This window comes from Nicotiana sylvestris, chromosome 3, assembly GCF_000393655.2.
Source record: "Nicotiana sylvestris chromosome 3, ASM39365v2, whole genome shotgun sequence".
NCBI lineage: Eukaryota > Viridiplantae > Streptophyta > Magnoliopsida > Solanales > Solanaceae > Nicotiana > Nicotiana sylvestris.
Window position 1 is genome coordinate 207928322 of NC_091059.1, and position 17985 is coordinate 207946306.

Sequence of the window (17985 nt, forward strand, 5' to 3'; positions counted from 1 at the left end):
TGGTGGTTCACTGTCCTTTATAATAGTGATTAGTTAGCCTACATCAAGCCTTATATAGTGCCAGTCACAAATGCACATCCACACGTTTCTGCAGAGCTTCACAACGGTAAGCATGAAATAAAGCGTGTTTTTCTTTAAGCTGAATAAATGTAGCCTAGAGAGCTCAGCAAGGCTCACGTCCTATAACCATTCATTTTGCAACACCCGACTGAACACTTTTATTTTCTGAAGACCTCGTTCTTCTATCCAAAATCCCAAAAGGTGGATTTTTTCCGGCACATTAAACACAATATATGAACTAGAAGTTCTTCGAATGAGAGGATAACTTATGCTTCCCATGCATAACCCCAGGAGTACCTTTATTAGGACTTCCGCCCTTCAGAATAATATTCATTTCAATATTCATTTCAATAATATAATTTGGTTATGTCAAAAAGATAGCTCGAGAGGTACAATTTGAAAGCAAAATAATCTAAACAAAATTGCACTAGACTCGCAATCGCTAGTATATTATAAACTAAAGCCACCAAACTATGCCGAGATCAAGGGGTTGCTCCTCATCTTCAAATTACTCAGTAAAAGAAAGAATTTCATCGCAAGCCTTCAATTCCTCGTATTTTCAATCTTTCAATTCTTCATATTCCTGCTGAGATCACCCGCTTTGACACAAAGGGTTCAGCAACAAGCAGCTAAAGCCGTTTACCTTCTAAAGACCTATGGAAACAATTTCTTCAGTCTGTCAGCAGACTGAGATGCTCTTTTGTTGGTTGGCTCAAGAACCAGTGCGTATCTGAAATCTGCACAAGGAAACTAGAGAATGTAAGAGAACAATGCAAAGTATATTTCAAAAGTTTTAGGATGGACAGGTCATTTATGAGTTCCGGTCATCAGTTACGCAAGCACCTCGATCTCCAAAGATTGGGTACAATTTCTATGAAACCAACTAAATCTTTTAGCACATGTTTTTCTTCTTCAGTTTCCAACTAAAGTGCATCAAGTATATAGTCCAAGTTGAAGTGGCATTTGACAGTCCATCTTAGAGTACTTCTCTTCACAGCATTCTAAATGTGGAAGCATGTGGCTCAGGTGATTCAACCGTAAAGTTTACTTATGAAGGAATTAACAGCTTAAGTTATTGAGACTCACCTTCAAGTGCCTCTTTACAGTAGCCCAGCATTTCCCGTGCTGTGCCCCTTCTTAAGTAAGCTTTCACATTCTGTGGGGAAAGAAAGAGAAAGAATGCTCTCCTCAGAAAAGCATAAGAAACGTGATCACGATATAAAGCAAATGGAATCACAAGCTTAAAAAGGGAGATATATTTATATGGTACTACCAGCTTTAGCTAGTTGACCCTTTCCTATAAAATGCACACACACAAGTCCACTAATAAACCTCTCAATGCAGTACCCAAACTCTTCCTCTGAAATCCCCCAAAAACCCATAATACATAAGCCAAAAAGCCAACCAGTTATTAACTTTGTCTCTACCTCACAACATCCTTTTCCAGGATCACTAAAGCAACAGAATTTCTAAAAAGAATTATAACACTCAATCACATGATATGCTGAAGAAATAAAGGCCACATAAGAAAACAAATAGAGGTTTACTAGGTTAAAATGGATTAGACTGAAACATATACTAGCTAAACACGCAGGAGTTGGTGAGGTAGGAAAGCGCACCTTCTTATCAAGATCAATAGCTTTACTACTATCTGCTTCAGCCTGGATGAAACTGGATGGAGATTTGAATTAGAGAATAAGCATTTGACAAGCACGGGTATAGAAAAAGGGGGAAATGGATAAAAGAATTACTTTCGCATCTCCAAATAAGCTGCAGCCCTGTTGCTAAAGTATGTGGCAGTATTATCATTGAGTTTGATAGCCTCTGTGTAGAAGCCAATGGCTTTCTGCCACTGTTTATCTTTGTAGGCTTGATTACCCTGTGAAAAAGCCATATAGTATAAGGACCAAATCTTATATTAAGGGAGCTCCCAAATAACCAACAAAATGACAGAACAAAGCAATACTGAAGGTGCATTAGCAGAATAGCCAGCTTGTCACTTTCACTAAACAACTATAACTTTCTCGCTCCTGAGCTCTAGTGCTTTTCCAAATTTTGTCAATCAAGCTCTGACTGCTGGGCTCGGAATTGTTCCAGCTTATATCACAGAACTCTCACTATTAGGCTTATGACTCCATATTATAATTTTTCAAAGCCTGCCAGGGCTGAAGAAACTTGGTCACATCACCTTATTCCTTTCAAGAAATCTGTTAGATAGGATACATAGCACTACTTTGCTAATGTTCCTCTAGTTGAGGTTGGCAATTAAGTGGTAGGATGAACCATGTAACTGACATAGGGTGCTAATGGGACTTTTGATCCGCCTAGAAATGTTTGTCCTGGCGAACAGTTTCAGTTCTGAAATTGAAAGAAAAAAATCTATGGGCATCATGCAAATGCAAATCACTTTCTATAAGTATCAAGCATATTGTACACCATAAAAGGCCTGATGTCTAAAAAGTGGGAGGGTTCAGGACAAATGCAAGAAGCGACAAGCTCCAATAAAAACGTCATACAAAGAACAAGAGAATTGATCCCTGGCACATTTAGTAAGTAGAGCAGATAAAGCCAACCAATGGTTATAGCTAACGACCACTCTACATTTAATAAATTGACAGCAATGTCCCTCTAAAGATCCACAGCAGGTTATCCTTCGTTTACCTTTTCTTTAGCCATTTCAGCAGATGCTTCCTTACTGATGGCATTACCAGATGTTGATGATTTTGTGGCCACTTCTGCCTGTTCCTGGAGTGGCGCATACATGCTCTGAATAGTGTCGAGCAAAAATCGGTCACCCCCCTGCCTCGCCACGAAAGACACAGAAGTTGGGCATTTATCATGAAATCCCATTGGTACGCAGACCTACAGCAGGGAAGCACATAGCATTAGATAAGTCTGATTCAACACTCAACTGTACCCAAGGCCAATTTAAATTTGTGGGTTTGGGGTACAGAAGCACAAGAGAGAAAGCCATTCACCTGACAGCCACCTGACATGCTAGCTATGCTTGAAAATGAGCATGACCTAATCTGGTAGTCCTCAGACTGAATCTCCTTTGCACCAATCTTCGGAGGAGGTTCAGAAACTGTGGGGATAACCAAAATTCCATCATCCTATTGAAACAATGAATTTCAGCAAGAGTGAGATGACAGCATGAGACAGGAGATATCAAGATATTATTTACGGCAAGATTACTTCAACATAACGTTAGTAGAGAAATAAAAGCAGCAAGATCTGAGAACTTTATCCAATGAGCTGAGGTTGAGCATTAGACAGGTAAATGACAGACTCTACCATATAAAACATGTATTTAAGACATGCAATGTTCAATCTTTTATTCTCAAGTAAAATTTCATCAAACAAAAAACCACATGAAGCAGTAACAGCATATATGTATTTACCATGAAATCCCTTATGCAAAGGAAACAAGCAACATTAGAAATTTTAACCAATCAATGGCCACAAGGGGGTCTTAATTGTTATCAAACTTTAACAGTTTCATGTGATAAAGTACTAGCTGAAATTCATAATCCACATGGACAAGCAATTTTCAAAGGTTTGGTCCTCCAAATAAAGGGGTAGGCTGAGAAAAAATCAGGCAATCCCATTATAAGAACCAACTTTAACTAAACAAATACTAATAATACTTACTCAAGGGGTGGGTTGGAAAGAATCCAGGCAACCCATTATAAGAAGCAAAATTAACTAAATGAAAACCAATACTACTTACTTTCAATAGATCATTTAGAGCTGAACGCAATTCGTTCCTAACTGCATGACAGTTTTCAATATTTGTATCTGTGATCTCCGGTCCTCCTTGAATTTGTGCGGAAATAACAGGGTCCAGATTGGGCTTTGCAGCATTGATCCACTCCAGATGATTTTGTTTGAACTCGTGTCTGCACAAACCATAAAAACCAATTTTAGAAAGGCATTGCAAAAAAACATCATTATCACCATAATACGCTACGAATTACCCCATTCAAAGAACATCAGGTAGGATCATTTATGTGTAAGCGTAACATGTGAATGCTTTAAAAATAGTTGAGGAATAGTAGGACAGAACATTAGAATTTCTTCTCATCACAGATCAGAGTGTGTACTGGAACCCATACACCACCCTCTTCAAGCAAGTCATCAAAAGAGCAGGTGACCCAAATATATATGCTTTAATAACATAGCAAAAACTAGCACAAAATAGATTAGAAAGGTTCAACTACTTTTGCAAGCTTCCATCAGATAATGTGCCCCAAATTTCGGACCAGTAATAAGTGCATCTAGTGATCTCTGCTGCATCAAGCTAAATCTCACCTCTTAAGTATATGCATAAAATATGCTAGCAAGTTTGTTGATGAAGATTTTCTTTCAGTATTGGACTTTTTGCTAGCAAACTGTTTTAAGCTTGGAATTTTTGAGTTTAGATAGGCTTCCAGATTCTCATGCCTTATGATTTGTCCTGCAAGAGGTGATTCTCAGAAGGTGTGTGAAAAAGTTTATCATAAGAAAGCACAAACTACAAACACATACTTCCAAACAGCTTTTCCACAGCTTTGATCACCGCTTGACTGACACGACCACCAGAATTTACTGACTGAAAGCAATCATCTGCTATCACAACATTCCTGGGATTACGCTGACTAGCAAATGGAACCTGCAACAGGACATGCCCGACACGGCGCAATATGCTGGGATCTCTAGCGAACCATCCTGCAGTTGGTCCAAATTCACTATAGCTAAACACAGAATACCAGACACAGCCTTGACATTCAACTTAGTTATTTTGTAAATTCATATATACCTAAATTAAAATCAAGACTTCAACGATAGCAAATATAAAACATGACCATAAAGAGCAATTTTGACATGGTAAGCTACATCTATCCCACCCTAGTTTCCCAAAAAAAAATATCCCACCCTCAACCCTCTTCCCCAGGAGTCAACAGTGGCCCTTCCCATACTACTCTTTTGGTGTCTTGAACCCCCAACCTCAAGGCTGGAGGTGGGGCTGCTTTTTACTCGAGCTAAAGAGCAACTTATGGTAAGAAAAGTATAAGACCAAGTTGCTGGAAATCTTTGTCTGCATTCTCACTCAATTTTTTTCCTTTAAAAGGTCTTTGCCTGCATTGTCATTCAAATTCAATTATCTTCAGCTAAGAAAATCAGCTACGGTGTCCCTTGGGTATGAAAAAATCCACAATTGAGTACATGATGTGCTGAGTCATCTTAAGTTGGAATAAAATAAGTTCCGTGGTGAAAAGGCTAAAACTCTTGGTATCAGCTCTGCAATACCAAGATGTCATGCTCACAAGACTTTCTCGGGGGAAAAAGTGAAGTTGAAAGACGTGAAAATGAATAGAAGATGCCATTCACTGAAGCATTTATAGCACATCTCAAGTGATTATATCGACAACACATACCAACAGTGTCAAGACTAGCTGAAACTGGAATTATGCCAGTGTGAGCAACAGTTCCATGAGATGGCCGAAACCCTAAAACTCCACAGTATGCAGCAGGTACTCTCACACCTCCAACAGCATCGGTTCCTGGATAACAAATTGTACTGTAACTCAGACGAGCCTACCAGTAATTAGTCTATATTCATTTCCTATAAACATGACGTGTTATGATGCACGCTCAATCAAACAAACAAAATGGCAACAGATTGACATAGTTTGAGATATAAAAGACGCACCCAAGGAAAAATCAACAAATTTTGCAGCCACAGCAACAGCAGCCCCACTAGATGATCCTCCCGGAATCCGTGCAGGAGCAGCAGGATTTGTTGGAGTATCGTAATGTATATGTTCTCCACTAATACTGCACAGTAAATATGACAGAATAATCAACAACACGAGAAGGACTATAAAGTGCAGCAGAAATATGTGTGACACAAAACAAATTGGAAACGTAACACTAACCAAGAAAATAACAAATAACTAGCACTTATGCTCATACTTTCAAATTTCAAATTCAGGATCCAACATACTGTGCCTGCTAATCTTAGAAAAAAGAGGCAAACTTTAACAAGTGAAAAGTTCAGGAACAAACCCAAATGCCATGTCATCTACAACAGTTCTTCCGGTGCATGTGGCTCCTCCTTCAACAAGTGCAGAAACAACTGGAGACGTCTGACTAGCAGGTTCGTGAGTCCTTGACCACTCTGGGTTTCCAAACCCTGTCACAAATCCATTGATATCGAATCTGGGCAATCAAAAAATATGACTTCAGTAGTTCCAATATATATGAATTCAGGAGATTGGAAAGAACTGTTTCCCAAAAATAAACAAATCAACTTCAAATAGAAGTCCAACGGGAATTTGACAAGTAAAAAACAAGTGGGACCAAAAAGTGCAGCAAGAAAGAGAATCCTACAGCATGTGTGGCAAACTCTCCCGATAGAATGTAGCATTATAGAAACCTATCCCTAAAATCGACAAAGCCTCTATGAAGCTCTCCATCCCAATATATAGAAGTTCACTTCAGTCATCAAGGGCACCTACGCAAACCTAATACTCAAGCAAGACTCTTGATACAGTTGCAAAATCAAACAACAACTGCCTTTGGTGCTTATGGACAGAAAGGAATCAAAGATGCTTTGATGGCATCTCAACTGCTAGATACCTACTCAAGGCTAGATGTTTGGTCACTCTTTTTAGTTGGGTTAAACTCTCCCCTATGTATAACTCTGACCAATTTATGGAATTTATCAGTTCTCTAGTCTTATGATAGATTTTTTGTTGCTCTCTTCTTAGGAGCTGATATCTTCTTTTATTTTGTAATATGTGCATCCACTCGATGCTTTTGTCAATAATACACCACTTACTTCATCAAAAAAAAATAAAAAATCAAACAACAACTGCGTCTCACTCTCAAATTATGAAATAGTTGAATTCTGGCTTTTTAAATCCTCTTTATTCATTCTGACATATTTGAACACACTTGGAACAGACAAAATGGATCATTTATTATGACGCCGGAGTCTGAGCCAGCTTGCTGTTGCACCTCGACTATTCCACCGGTCAGCTGCTACCTCACACTAGATAAAAAAATAAATCTTTTTTTTTTGGGGGGGGGGGGGAGGGGATGTGGAGAGAGAAATGGGGGTCGCGTTTTACAACAAGTTTAATAGTAGTAAAAAGAAACAGTAACAAGAACAAAAAACTTATGTTCCCAAATCTTTCTCAGAGCATATATATGGGTAAGATTAAAGGAGCTTACACATCGGAGATGACGAAAGAGAGGCCAGTGAGTGGATGAGGAGCTTTAGGAGGAGGTGGCTGAGGAGGTGGCAGAAGCTGAAGCCGTTCAACAAAGGCTCCAAAGTCAGCTTTAACAGCTTTCTTAAGCTTTCTGGTCATTATGAGTATTCCAGCTAATCCTAATCCCAACAATACCCACAAATTTGCTGCCTGCGACGCCATTTTATTCACCGCGAAAACTCAACTGTTGTATTTGCTCCAAAGATTGATTTTCTATAGCGACGCAATCCCGTAAAATGATAATACCAGTTTGTGTGTGAGTTTGGGGTTTGTTTTTTAATACTTTCTTGGATTGTTTTCCTTTTTTGGGGGGGTGGGGTGGGGGTGGGGGTGGGGTGGGGGTGGGGGTGGGGGTTGAGGATAGAACAGTGGAAACCTAGATAGAAGGTTACAGCATTCTGAGCTGGGAATTCAAGTAGTTGAATTGGGATGTGAATCTTATTTGGTAAAAGGTAGGAATTTTCCGCCAATTTTGCAAGACGCCCCCGTAATATTTTGACTGTTTTAAATAAGCCTCGCATCTTTGGAATTACTAAACTATTTCAGGAAATTGTTTAGACATTCTAATTGTGGCTCTATCCAAATTAGTCAGACCTTTTATTTATGTCATTAGTAACCATATTTATAATACTAATATTTATTAATAATAATAATATTTATTTACATGAAGGAACAATAAAATTTAATTAATAAGAAAATTTATTTACAATATTATAACAATCATCTAAATGCCGAAAAATTATTATTATATTAGCATAATACGTGATTCAAAATGAAAAGATATCATCAGAACTTACATAAATGATCAATTTTAGTCATGTTAAGTAATAATTATGTATTGTAGTTTGTATCTACTATAATGGTATCTTACCGAACACTTTTTTATATACGATATTTTTTTGTATATGTTTCCTTCTAATGCTTTGGTTACCCTGCCATAACTAGAACTCTTGTTGTCGATGTTGATATCTTTCTTGAAAGTGCAACATATAGTTATTTGTGTAAGAAAACATATTGTGGTAAATATAGTTCAATATTTAGGATGTTTGTCCTTGTGCTTTGTTTATTATAACTACAAAACATAAACATACTGCAAATTTATTTTCACATAAATTTAAAAGGATATTCTTTAATTTCAAAAAATGAAAGTTGAATTCGGGGATAAACACATACTTAGAAGCACATTGACCAATATCATAAGTTTTGCATATATGACGTTATATTGTAAAAACTTCTATATACCATATGTGTACTATTACATAAGCTATTCAGCGAATCTAAGTTTTCAGTAGCATAACAAGCATAATTTTCTTCAAAATTAACCTATATGCAATGGAAGATCAATTTTAACTTAGTCTATCACATATATGGTGACACTAACATACATAACAAATAATAAAGTTGATGACATACATATACAATAGAAGGTCATTTGGTATTTAAGTATTTTTCGTGGTAGTAACTGTTGGTATCATCTTTTGCTGCGTCAAAACTAAAAAATATTTTGTTTTACCATAAAACTTAGCAATCAACCTTTTATTTAGTTGATCAACGTATTCAATTCTACTAGCTAACATAACTCATTGATTTCTATTATGTAATTTGCACAAATTGTGTTTTAATCTAATGATGAAAATTTTTTCCTTATTAAATACACTACTATTACCATGAGGTTGATAACCAAGTGTTGAAAAACCGAATCATCTTTTATTGTATGCTCTTCTTCGTTTCTAACACGAAGCAAGAAGTCACTGAATGTTGGATTTGTTCTTATTTTTATATTTTCTACCATTTGAATATTTTTTTATTTGAGGTCATAAGTATAATTTTGGCATGCTACCTTTTTATAGTTTCTGCTTTGATCAATTTTGGAACTACTGATCGTACTCGACATAACTCATCTCCCAAACTATTACTTTTTCACCAAACGGTTCATTGATATATAATATATCTCTAAAACTCTGGGCAATTATTTTTATCATTTGACGTTTAGCCAAAAGAGTTGCATCCCATATTATCACTTTTGTTTTTTCTTATAAATTTAGCACCATTGCTCTGATTTAATATACCTATGATGTTTATTTCAGTTATTTGAAGAGCTATATTAAATCTAAAGTGAGTTGTATGACCTCGTAATAAAATCGTTGCTGGTACACCACTTGTTCTTATTACTAATAGTATCATGCCTCTTGATTTGACATTTGCAAGTAATGAATAACATATGAATATTATTTCAATTCCGTCGGAGGTATCTACAAAAATCTCGCTATACCAAAGTCGACTGTTATAATACAGCTTGAAAGCTTATTCTTGTTCAGGATTTAGTTTTGACTATACTTCCTCAAACACTTGTATGGCCTTATTAATATTATACTAATCTTTTTTCCTTGTGATCTATTTTTTTTATAATCTCTAACACTCTTTTTATGGAATAAATTTATATACCTTAATTTATTTATTTTTAACTTGAAAAATAATTTTACTCATATGATAAATTTAAAAAATAATTTAATTGGATTCTCTTGCTAAATAATTAATTGAAAGATTTGATTATTTAGTTTTAACATAAAATATAATTTATTTTTTGTTGATTTAGATTCTTAATATTAGTTCATCTTATCTTTGAATATTTAACCGTGATTATAATTTTATCTACCATGAATTTTATTTTTAAAGAGTAAACATATCGATGACATTCTACTTTTAGATCTTTATATTTACAAAATCATTAGTGACATTGGCTATTACCAACTATTTTCTTTCTTTTCTCACACATTTATATTCTTAAAAATTTTCTTAGTTGTTCTTTATCAATTTTGTATATTTTTCTATATTACATGAAAAGCTAATAATAAAAAATATTACTTGAGTAGGAAAGCAATTCAAATATAATATAATAATATATTATCGTGAGAATTATTTCTCAATTTCAACGCTTTATGCGGTCCGTTTAGCATTTCTTTTATTTTTTTTGGTATTGAATATTATAAAGTGGTAATGTATTACCAATATGGAGGATTTTTGTGAAATTGATTTTTATTAAACCTTCATACATATTTTTAATAAGAATTCAATTTACAAGATTGTATTAATTTTAAAATTTTAAATATTAAAAAAAATTAACGTACAGTTATATCATTTCCCTATAAGTACTTCTGTTTAATATTTTAGGGCTATTTTGATCTATCAATATTACATTTGTGTTTCTATAATAATATAGGTTCTCCTATTTCTAAATGGATTTGGACAATATAATACGTTTTCAAATTTAATTAGTAATAGAAATTTTTTAAGAAGTATATCCTAAGAATAATAGGATTACAAGGCTAATATCTATGCCAACAAATAATTATACTAATAGGATTCCTAAAGGTAATCATGTAGGATTCCTAATTATGTCCTAAAACTAATACGATTACAAGGTTAATGTCTAGAATTTGCTTAATGTTAAAAGGTTATTTTGTAATCCAGTATTTTATTCATATTTTTATAATAATATAGATTTCAAAAAACTATTCAAACAAAATTATCTTTTCACTTGGGGCATTACTATAAAAAAATAACAAGAAAAATAAGTGCGCTATTAATTAATTATTATATTAACTTTGTATAAAAATTTATGATGATATTTTAGTTATTAGTATTTATTTCAGTCACTACTTTGAATGAAATATGCTACACCTCGTGAATTTAATCAATTTTGGTAAAATAATTAAATATTTTTATTAAAGTTAAAATTTTGAGGATAAATGGATAATTTACACAAAGTACTCGCAGGAAACCCCCCAAAAATTGTTTATACGTTTATTTATGAAACTTTCTTAATATAATAAACTTTTACAATATTACTTGGTACGATGATGAAAGTTATTTTTCGATAAACTCTTTTTAATGAGAAAATTATTTTCTAAGATAAAAGTGACTTCCATTACTCCGGAATGCATTTTCTTACAACTATCTTAACTTTTAATTTGGTATTACTTGCTCCAACTAACATCCAAACACTATTATTAATCTTTAATACTTCAAATTTTATCAAATATTTTTGATTTGCTAATTATTAGTAGTCTTCAATATCTATCTATACTATATTAAAAGCAAGAAGACCCTTAGCGAAATGTCGTTCACCTTTTTTACCCTTTTAAAATAATTTTTACATTGGACAAAATAGTAATTTAAGTTATTTTTCTAATACGTAGAAATAGTTATTTTATTATTTTCCTAATAGAACTTTTTCTATTAAAGCTTTCCTTATTTAAATCACTATGTAAAATCTTAATTCTTAGGATATTAAAATCAACTAATTAAATATCAAACGATTCGTTTGTATCATTTTTTTTTTTGTAACTACACATACAAATTAGGAAGGTAAATATCTCATGAATTTGATATAGAATTTTAAAGTTCTATTGGATGTGCACTTTTGTTCCAACTTAAATATTTGGACTATTGTATATACATCAATTTATAAAAAATTGAGTCCCTTTGTACATGTACTTCTAGCACAAGTTAGAGTTGGTGGCATTGAGAAAATCACTGGTACTTGAGCATTCGTGTTCATGTTATTTTTCGTAAAATATTAACTCAATATTAATTATTTTTAAAATTTATATTATAACTTATCAATTTTTCCTAGAAATTATACGGCCTACCTATTTATTCCCAAATCTCGAAAAGATAAAAAGATTATTTTTTTTGATATTTGACAAATCACAACAAGACAATTTTTGAGGACCTATGCGGAATTTTTTGAGAACTTATGTGGAATTGATTTTTTTTATTGAGTCAGTTAAATGGAATCAATATTCATCGTTTTTGGAACTTACATTTTTTTGTTAAAATTCTATTTAATAAGTTAAACATATTTTTTAATAATATTTATGAGAATTTTTTAAGTATACATTAATCAATTTGGTACACGCGCAAAGCGCGTATCCAAAAACTAGTTTTTTGAAAAATAGTTTCACACACTAGTTAAAAATCCAAAAAATAGTGAAAAAAGCCTTTTTGGACGTTTGGACATAAGAATTGTAAAATTTTGAAAAATAAAAAAAATAAGTAAAAATGACATTTGAAAATTAGAGTTGTGTTTGGACAGGAATATAATTTTGGGTTGTTTTGAATTTTTGTGGGTGATTTGAGTGAAAATTTTAAAAATAACCTTTTGGAATTTTTAAATTTTTTGAAAAATTCCAAAATTCATCTTCAACTAAAAATTAAAATTTTTATGACCAAATACTGTTTTCGAAAAAAGCGAAATCGAAAAAAACGATTTTTTTATGGCCAATTGGGTTTCTTTTTTACGTAATAAAAATAAGAGGGACGAAGGTGGTTATCTAATGAATTTTCTCGGACTGCAGATGCAAATGACTTTTTTGTTTTTTCACTCCCTTAATTTTCCTCATGGAAAAATGGTCAAATATATCCATGTACTATTGAAAATAGTTCACATGTACTTTACGTTTAAATCTACCCCTGCTGTTAGCAAAGCAAACAAAAATATCTCTCTCACGGGACCCATCAATTGTCAAGTCTACGTGTACTCCATGTCATTATTTTTTACAATATTTTTTAAAACAAATGACTTAACCTACTCCTTCATTAATTAAAGTCTTCTCCTCTTCTAAAGACTACTACTGCCAGCATTATTCTTTAGATTTCAGCCTACTTTTAGAGGAGTTTCGAAACTAAACCAAACTTCATTTTGCAAACGCGTCTGTTTTCAAAAATCCGGATTGTGCAATCTATGTCTCACAAATGTATTTATCTCTAATGGGGATCTCATCGCCAAGATTGCCCTCAAAGAAAAAAACCCAAAAAGAACTTCAAATTTTTTCTTTGGCGCATTTAAATTCTGATCTTCATCAATTTTCACACAATCTTGGCAGGCCGAAACGGTGAAAACCAACAATTTGTTTGGCCATTCACTTTTTGGGTTTTTTTCTTTGGGGGCAAGCTTGGCGATGAGATCTCCATCAGGGATAGACATATTTGTGGGATGTAGATTGCACAATCCGAATTTTTTTAAAAAAGACAGAGTTTGCAAAATGGAGTTTGGTTTAGTTTCGAAACTCCTTTAATAGCAATGGTAGACTTTAGAGGAGGAAGATTTTAATTAAGGAAGAGGTAGGTTTAGTTATTTATTTTAAATTATATCGTAAAAAAATAATGATATGGACTCTACCTAGGCTTAAAAGTTGGTGAATGTTGTGCCACTATGGACAACTATTAGTAACAGGGGCATTTTTGTTTACTTTACTAACGACAGGGGTAGATTTGAACGGAAATAATAAGGGAGGGTAAATGTTAACCATTTTTAATAGTACAAGGGTATTTTGCCCCTTTTTCCATTTTCTCATTTACTGGTAATGCCGGCAACGAAAATTATCAACAAAAAAAAATAAAGGTGATCTTTGAACATCAAAACCCTATCAAAAACCCTGCACTTTCTTCAACCTCAACTTCCATGGTTTTCTAACGAAACCTAAATCTCAAACAGTGCATTTTAATACTGTAAAAATGTCAGCTTCTAGATTGTTCTTTCTACTCGGTGCCTCTATTGTCCGAAACCATAATAAGCCTACAAACACCTTTACTCCATTCAACCCAATTCGCTTCATAAAGCCATTGGCTTCGCCTGTTGTACGGTTCCGCAGGTACAATTGTACCTCAGCTACACTTGAGACCAATACAATCGAACCAGTGGTCAATACTAGAAATCATCCGTGGCCTGAATGGGTAGCTTTCGTGGACCGTTTGAAAAGCAAAGGATACGTCACTGAAAGTAAGAGTGAAGATGGTGATGCGAGTATTTATACGGATATGACTCTGTTAAAAGATGCTTGTCTTAACTTCTCTCGCGACCGTTCCGACATTTTTAAGTAAGAAAGTTCTGCTTTTTACAGTTTAGCTGTTGCAGTGCACATTGCTTGTCAATGAAATTAAGTAAAATGGGAAAGAAAGAGCTGGTGTTACGGTCTTAAAACGTTTCCGTTTGCAATTTAAGATACTCATTGGCTCAAAGATTGAAACTTTCCTCAAGGATAAAATGATGTAGTTTTTTTGATAAGTTAAATTGATAATCTACTTAATGTCTGTTATACTTTAGATTTGTGGCCGTTGGAATAATAATGGGAATCCTTTTTATGCATCCTTGGTTTCAATTTTCAAATTTAGAAGAGGCTAAAACAAAACACAAAAAGGATAATGATGATAATATTAATAATAAAGTAAAGTAAATGAAATTAACACATTTGACTTGGAAATTGTCTGTATTGGTTGTCAGAAACTTTCTAAATGTTTGCATCTCGAGGAAAGACAGAGACTACAATATCTGACTGAGATTGTGTATTGCAATTCCCACCTCAACTGAAATTTGAAAGCATATGTGTATTACTTTGCAGAAAGTTGTCCAACCAAGATATGCAGACAGTTGTGGAAAAGGGCTGCCCAAATCTATTCAGGAAGGTCGTTAACTCGGGGAAAAGGCTAAGGCTGCATCTAAACCTTGATGAAGGAGAGGTGAGTTGCCTTTCAAATTTTTAAAATTCATTGTTTCTTAATTTCTCCGGACCCCACTTGTCGGATTACACTTGGTTTGTTGTTGTTGTTGTAGTATTGTTTCTTAGTTTCTACTCAGGACGAGTTATATTGATTGCAGTTCAAGTGTCATCTTCTTTCAGTGAGCTTGTTCTTTGAGGGTTTATGTAAGGAACTTACTTGCAGGTATGCGGTGCTTGCATTCTCCGTGGATCATGTGATAGGGCTTACTTGATATTGAAGGATGATGAGGGTGTTGCACGTACAGTAGATATTTTGCGAGTCTTGCTTATCTATGCCTTAGATCCTGCCGTTATCTCAAGCGGAGCAATGTCTCCTGGTAGAGAGCTTATTGAAGTATCTTCAAGAAAATTGCTCTCAGAGTTGGTTGAATTAAGCGAGACGCCTTTTGATCCTGAGCATCCAAGACCTGCTCCCAAGGACTCTCCACAAAAAAAACAGTCTCTTCGTTCAAGAAAGGATGGTCGGGAAGATGTTCAAATGAAAAGAAGAGATTCAATTGGTCTTGAGTAAGTCTTCTTGAAGGTTATTATGATTTTTTCCTTAAAAGGAAAATACTGTAGTTCTTGCAGAGTAAAATGGAATACTGTAACTTATGTGCCTTGATATCAATACCGTTCAAGTTCCATTGATATAACATAACTTGTACGTCCTTTATCCTGGACTACAAAAGTCTAAGCAGGAAAACATTAATTCTATTTAAACTTGATTAACCATTCACACATTGTTGAAATTTTGCACTAATATGTATTAAAAGACTAATTATTAACTTATGGTGGTTAGCTTTTTATATGATAATTATACCCGAAGGAAAAACCTAACCCTCCAGTAGAACTTCTTAATGCTTTTCCCATTAACTTCTCCTCAATCCATAAGCTCCAATCTTATCAAGTTTTTTAGAAAATGTATTGGCCATTATGTTCTACTATATCTATATCAAACTTCGGATGTTCGTGGTTTAACTGTTAACTAATAAACTCTAAGCTAACTTAGGATAAGGGATAGTAAGTTGAGAAAGTTAGGACCACATTGGTGTGAAGTGTGGACATGATGGTTATTGTTACTATTGTGGGGGTCAAATGGTTTTGTGGCCCATTACAAACTTGTTTTTAGTTTTATGACCCCATCTCTTTTTTTATACATGGGAGATTTGCGTTTACACATAAGAGATCTAAAAAAGATATTTTCTTAATTTCAACATTGTAAAAAACCATGGAGGCCTAAAACCTCCTATTTTATTGTGGTCAGTGGCTGCTCATACTGATTTATTCAAGCGAATAATTGTACTTCTTGTAAGAGGTTATTTATAGATTTCACCTTTCCTATTTTAAGATTTTTCTTGTTGCTTATAAGTTGAAATGCATTGGGATGAGATAATCATTTTTCAACAGTATTAGATTCTAAAATCAAAAATTTGATACTCACTGGAATGTACCATGCTTCTCTGTAGGGGAGATAAAAAACATTCTAATGTCGATATGAAGCAAGGAGATTGGATCTGTTCGCAGTAAGTTCTCAGTTACTTTGCCATGTGTGTTTGTGTTTTACCTGTATGTTTGATATGCACTCAATAATTCTGTCTAAGTATTATTGGAGGACTTCACAATGAAGCTTTCCATCCAATGAGTGGTCTAGACTCTGATTGGATTGTCAGAGTGCCCAGTTTCTTTTTCCTTCTTATTAGATTCGGTAACCTTTTCAAAAACCGCACAACCAAAACCTCTATCACTGCCAATCCCTGGGGTAACAGTGGGTCCCCCCGGGTGATTTGAACCCCCAACTGGAGCAACCCTCCCTCGTCCTCTTTTTTCTTCCTTTTGATGTCACTTCCTAGTGCTCACATTCTGGGCTTGTCCTAACATTGACTTGCTGCAGATGCGACTTTATGAACTTCTCCCGCAATGCACAATGCCTGAGATGCAAAGCAGAAGGACCTAGTCAAGATGCTCGTGTGTCAAAGGTTCAAGAAATGAAAACTGGAGATTGGACTTGCCCACAGTATGTTGTTACGTCATATAATTTACCAGCTACTAAATATTCCATAGGTTTCCTTTTCTTCTTAATGAAAACTAAATATCACGCAGTTTATCCAAAAAAATATACTGCTGTTATGAAGCAGATCTATTCTTAAAACCTCACTTGGCAAATTATATTGTTTCATAGTTTATGAGTCAACTGTGGATATCATTGGCCTACTATAAATATTACCGACTTACTCTCTGTATAAACTGATATCAGTTCGCTATAAACATGCTGAGTGTACCCTTCTGCAATATCACATTGTTCGCTTATGATGAGAAAATACTCGTCCTTTTTATTAATCTAAGAACAATATTAGGATGTTGTTGAACTGATCTCGTTATTGTAGCCTTTATGGCTCCTTCCAACTCGTTTCCCTTTTCCTTTTCACTGGTGTGGGTTCTCAATTCTCTTCTTTCTTCTTTTCTCTTTTTTTGGGTCTTTGTAGATGTGCCTTCATGAATTTTGCTAGCAATACCAAATGCTTACGCTGCCCAGAGCTGCGCCCAAAGAGACTGCTGAATCCGGGAGAGTGGGAATGCCCCTCGTGAGTAACTTTTCTTTGATGCTGCATCATACTTTTGAATCCGGGAGAGTGGGTTTGTGGATTCTACTCATCATACTTTTGGATTCTTGTACAGATGCGACTTCTTGAACTACAGAAGAAACATGGTCTGCAAGAAGTGTGATTGTGAACGTCCCAGGGATGCAAAGAAGCAGTCAAAATACGAGCAGCAACTTTGGACAAAGCCTTACTAACGTAGTTTAAGATCAGCTCATACAATTGATCAAGGATATCATTACAACAAATATGGTTGACTTACTTTTTTGGTTCTTCGGGCGAGTGGATATGAAAATGCGAATAACATATATATATATGCTTGCATTTTTCCCTCTCTATGTTACTTCAGCAACTGTGAGATGTTTGTGAATTCTTTTGCTATTTTGTCCTGTGTAATAACTTGTAATTATAACATTACGTAGAATCTTAACAGTGTTCACTTTTGTCTTCGCTTGATGATTAATAGAAGAGAAATGCGTGGGGTTAGTTTATAAACTTTTTGGTTAAAAGAAAATGAGAATTCCT

General features: G+C 34.4%; 2 protein-coding genes across 2 annotated transcripts; one reads left to right on the forward strand and one right to left on the reverse strand.

Annotated features, from left to right (window-relative positions):
* Nucleotides 1–338: 338 nt before the first annotated feature.
* Nucleotides 339–7653, reverse strand: LOC104229767 (outer envelope protein 64, chloroplastic). Its single transcript, XM_070171423.1, has 13 exons — nt 7279–7653; nt 6109–6261; nt 5753–5877; nt 5478–5603; nt 4588–4767; nt 4372–4516; nt 3791–3959; nt 3039–3173; nt 2722–2922; nt 1812–1939; nt 1680–1731; nt 1147–1216; nt 339–797 (listed from the first exon to the last, which is right to left on the reverse strand). Exons 1-13 carry the CDS (start codon nt 7479–7481, stop codon nt 715–717), a joined length of 1770 nt encoding a protein of 589 aa, XP_070027524.1. The 5' UTR covers nt 7482–7653; the 3' UTR covers nt 339–714.
* Nucleotides 7654–13708: 6055 nt separating this feature from the next.
* On the forward strand, nt 13709–17909 carry LOC104229764 (zinc finger protein VAR3, chloroplastic). Its single transcript, XM_009782465.2, has 7 exons — nt 13709–14200; nt 14723–14840; nt 15045–15388; nt 16330–16386; nt 16755–16877; nt 17347–17445; nt 17540–17909. Exons 1-7 carry the CDS (start codon nt 13839–13841, stop codon nt 17655–17657), a joined length of 1221 nt encoding a protein of 406 aa, XP_009780767.1. The 5' UTR covers nt 13709–13838; the 3' UTR covers nt 17658–17909.
* The last annotated feature ends 76 nt before the right edge of the window (nt 17910–17985 follow it).

What these genes read in the sequence shown, in the direction of transcription:
- LOC104229767 (XM_070171423.1), bottom strand. Translation starts at nt 7,481, where the DNA reads ATGGCGTCGCAGGCAGCAAATTTGTGGGTATTGTTGGGATTAGGATTA. An exon ending in TCTTTCGTCATCTCCGATGT is followed by an intron (nt 6,262 to 7,278) that starts GTAAGCTCCTTT and finishes TTGATTGCCCAG; the next exon opens with ATTCGATATCAATGGATTTG. An exon ending in CTATTGATCTTGATAAGAAG is followed by an intron (nt 1,217 to 1,679) that starts GTGCGCTTTCCT and finishes CTTTCCCCACAG; the next exon opens with AATGTGAAAGCTTACTTAAG.
- LOC104229764 (XM_009782465.2), top strand. Translation starts at nt 13,839, where the DNA reads ATGTCAGCTTCTAGATTGTTCTTTCTACTCGGTGCCTCTATTGTCCGA. An exon ending in GACCGTTCCGACATTTTTAA is followed by an intron (nt 14,201 to 14,722) that starts GTAAGAAAGTTC and finishes ATTACTTTGCAG; the next exon opens with AAAGTTGTCCAACCAAGATA. An exon ending in GGAGAGTGGGAATGCCCCTC is followed by an intron (nt 17,446 to 17,539) that starts GTGAGTAACTTT and finishes ATTCTTGTACAG; the next exon opens with ATGCGACTTCTTGAACTACA.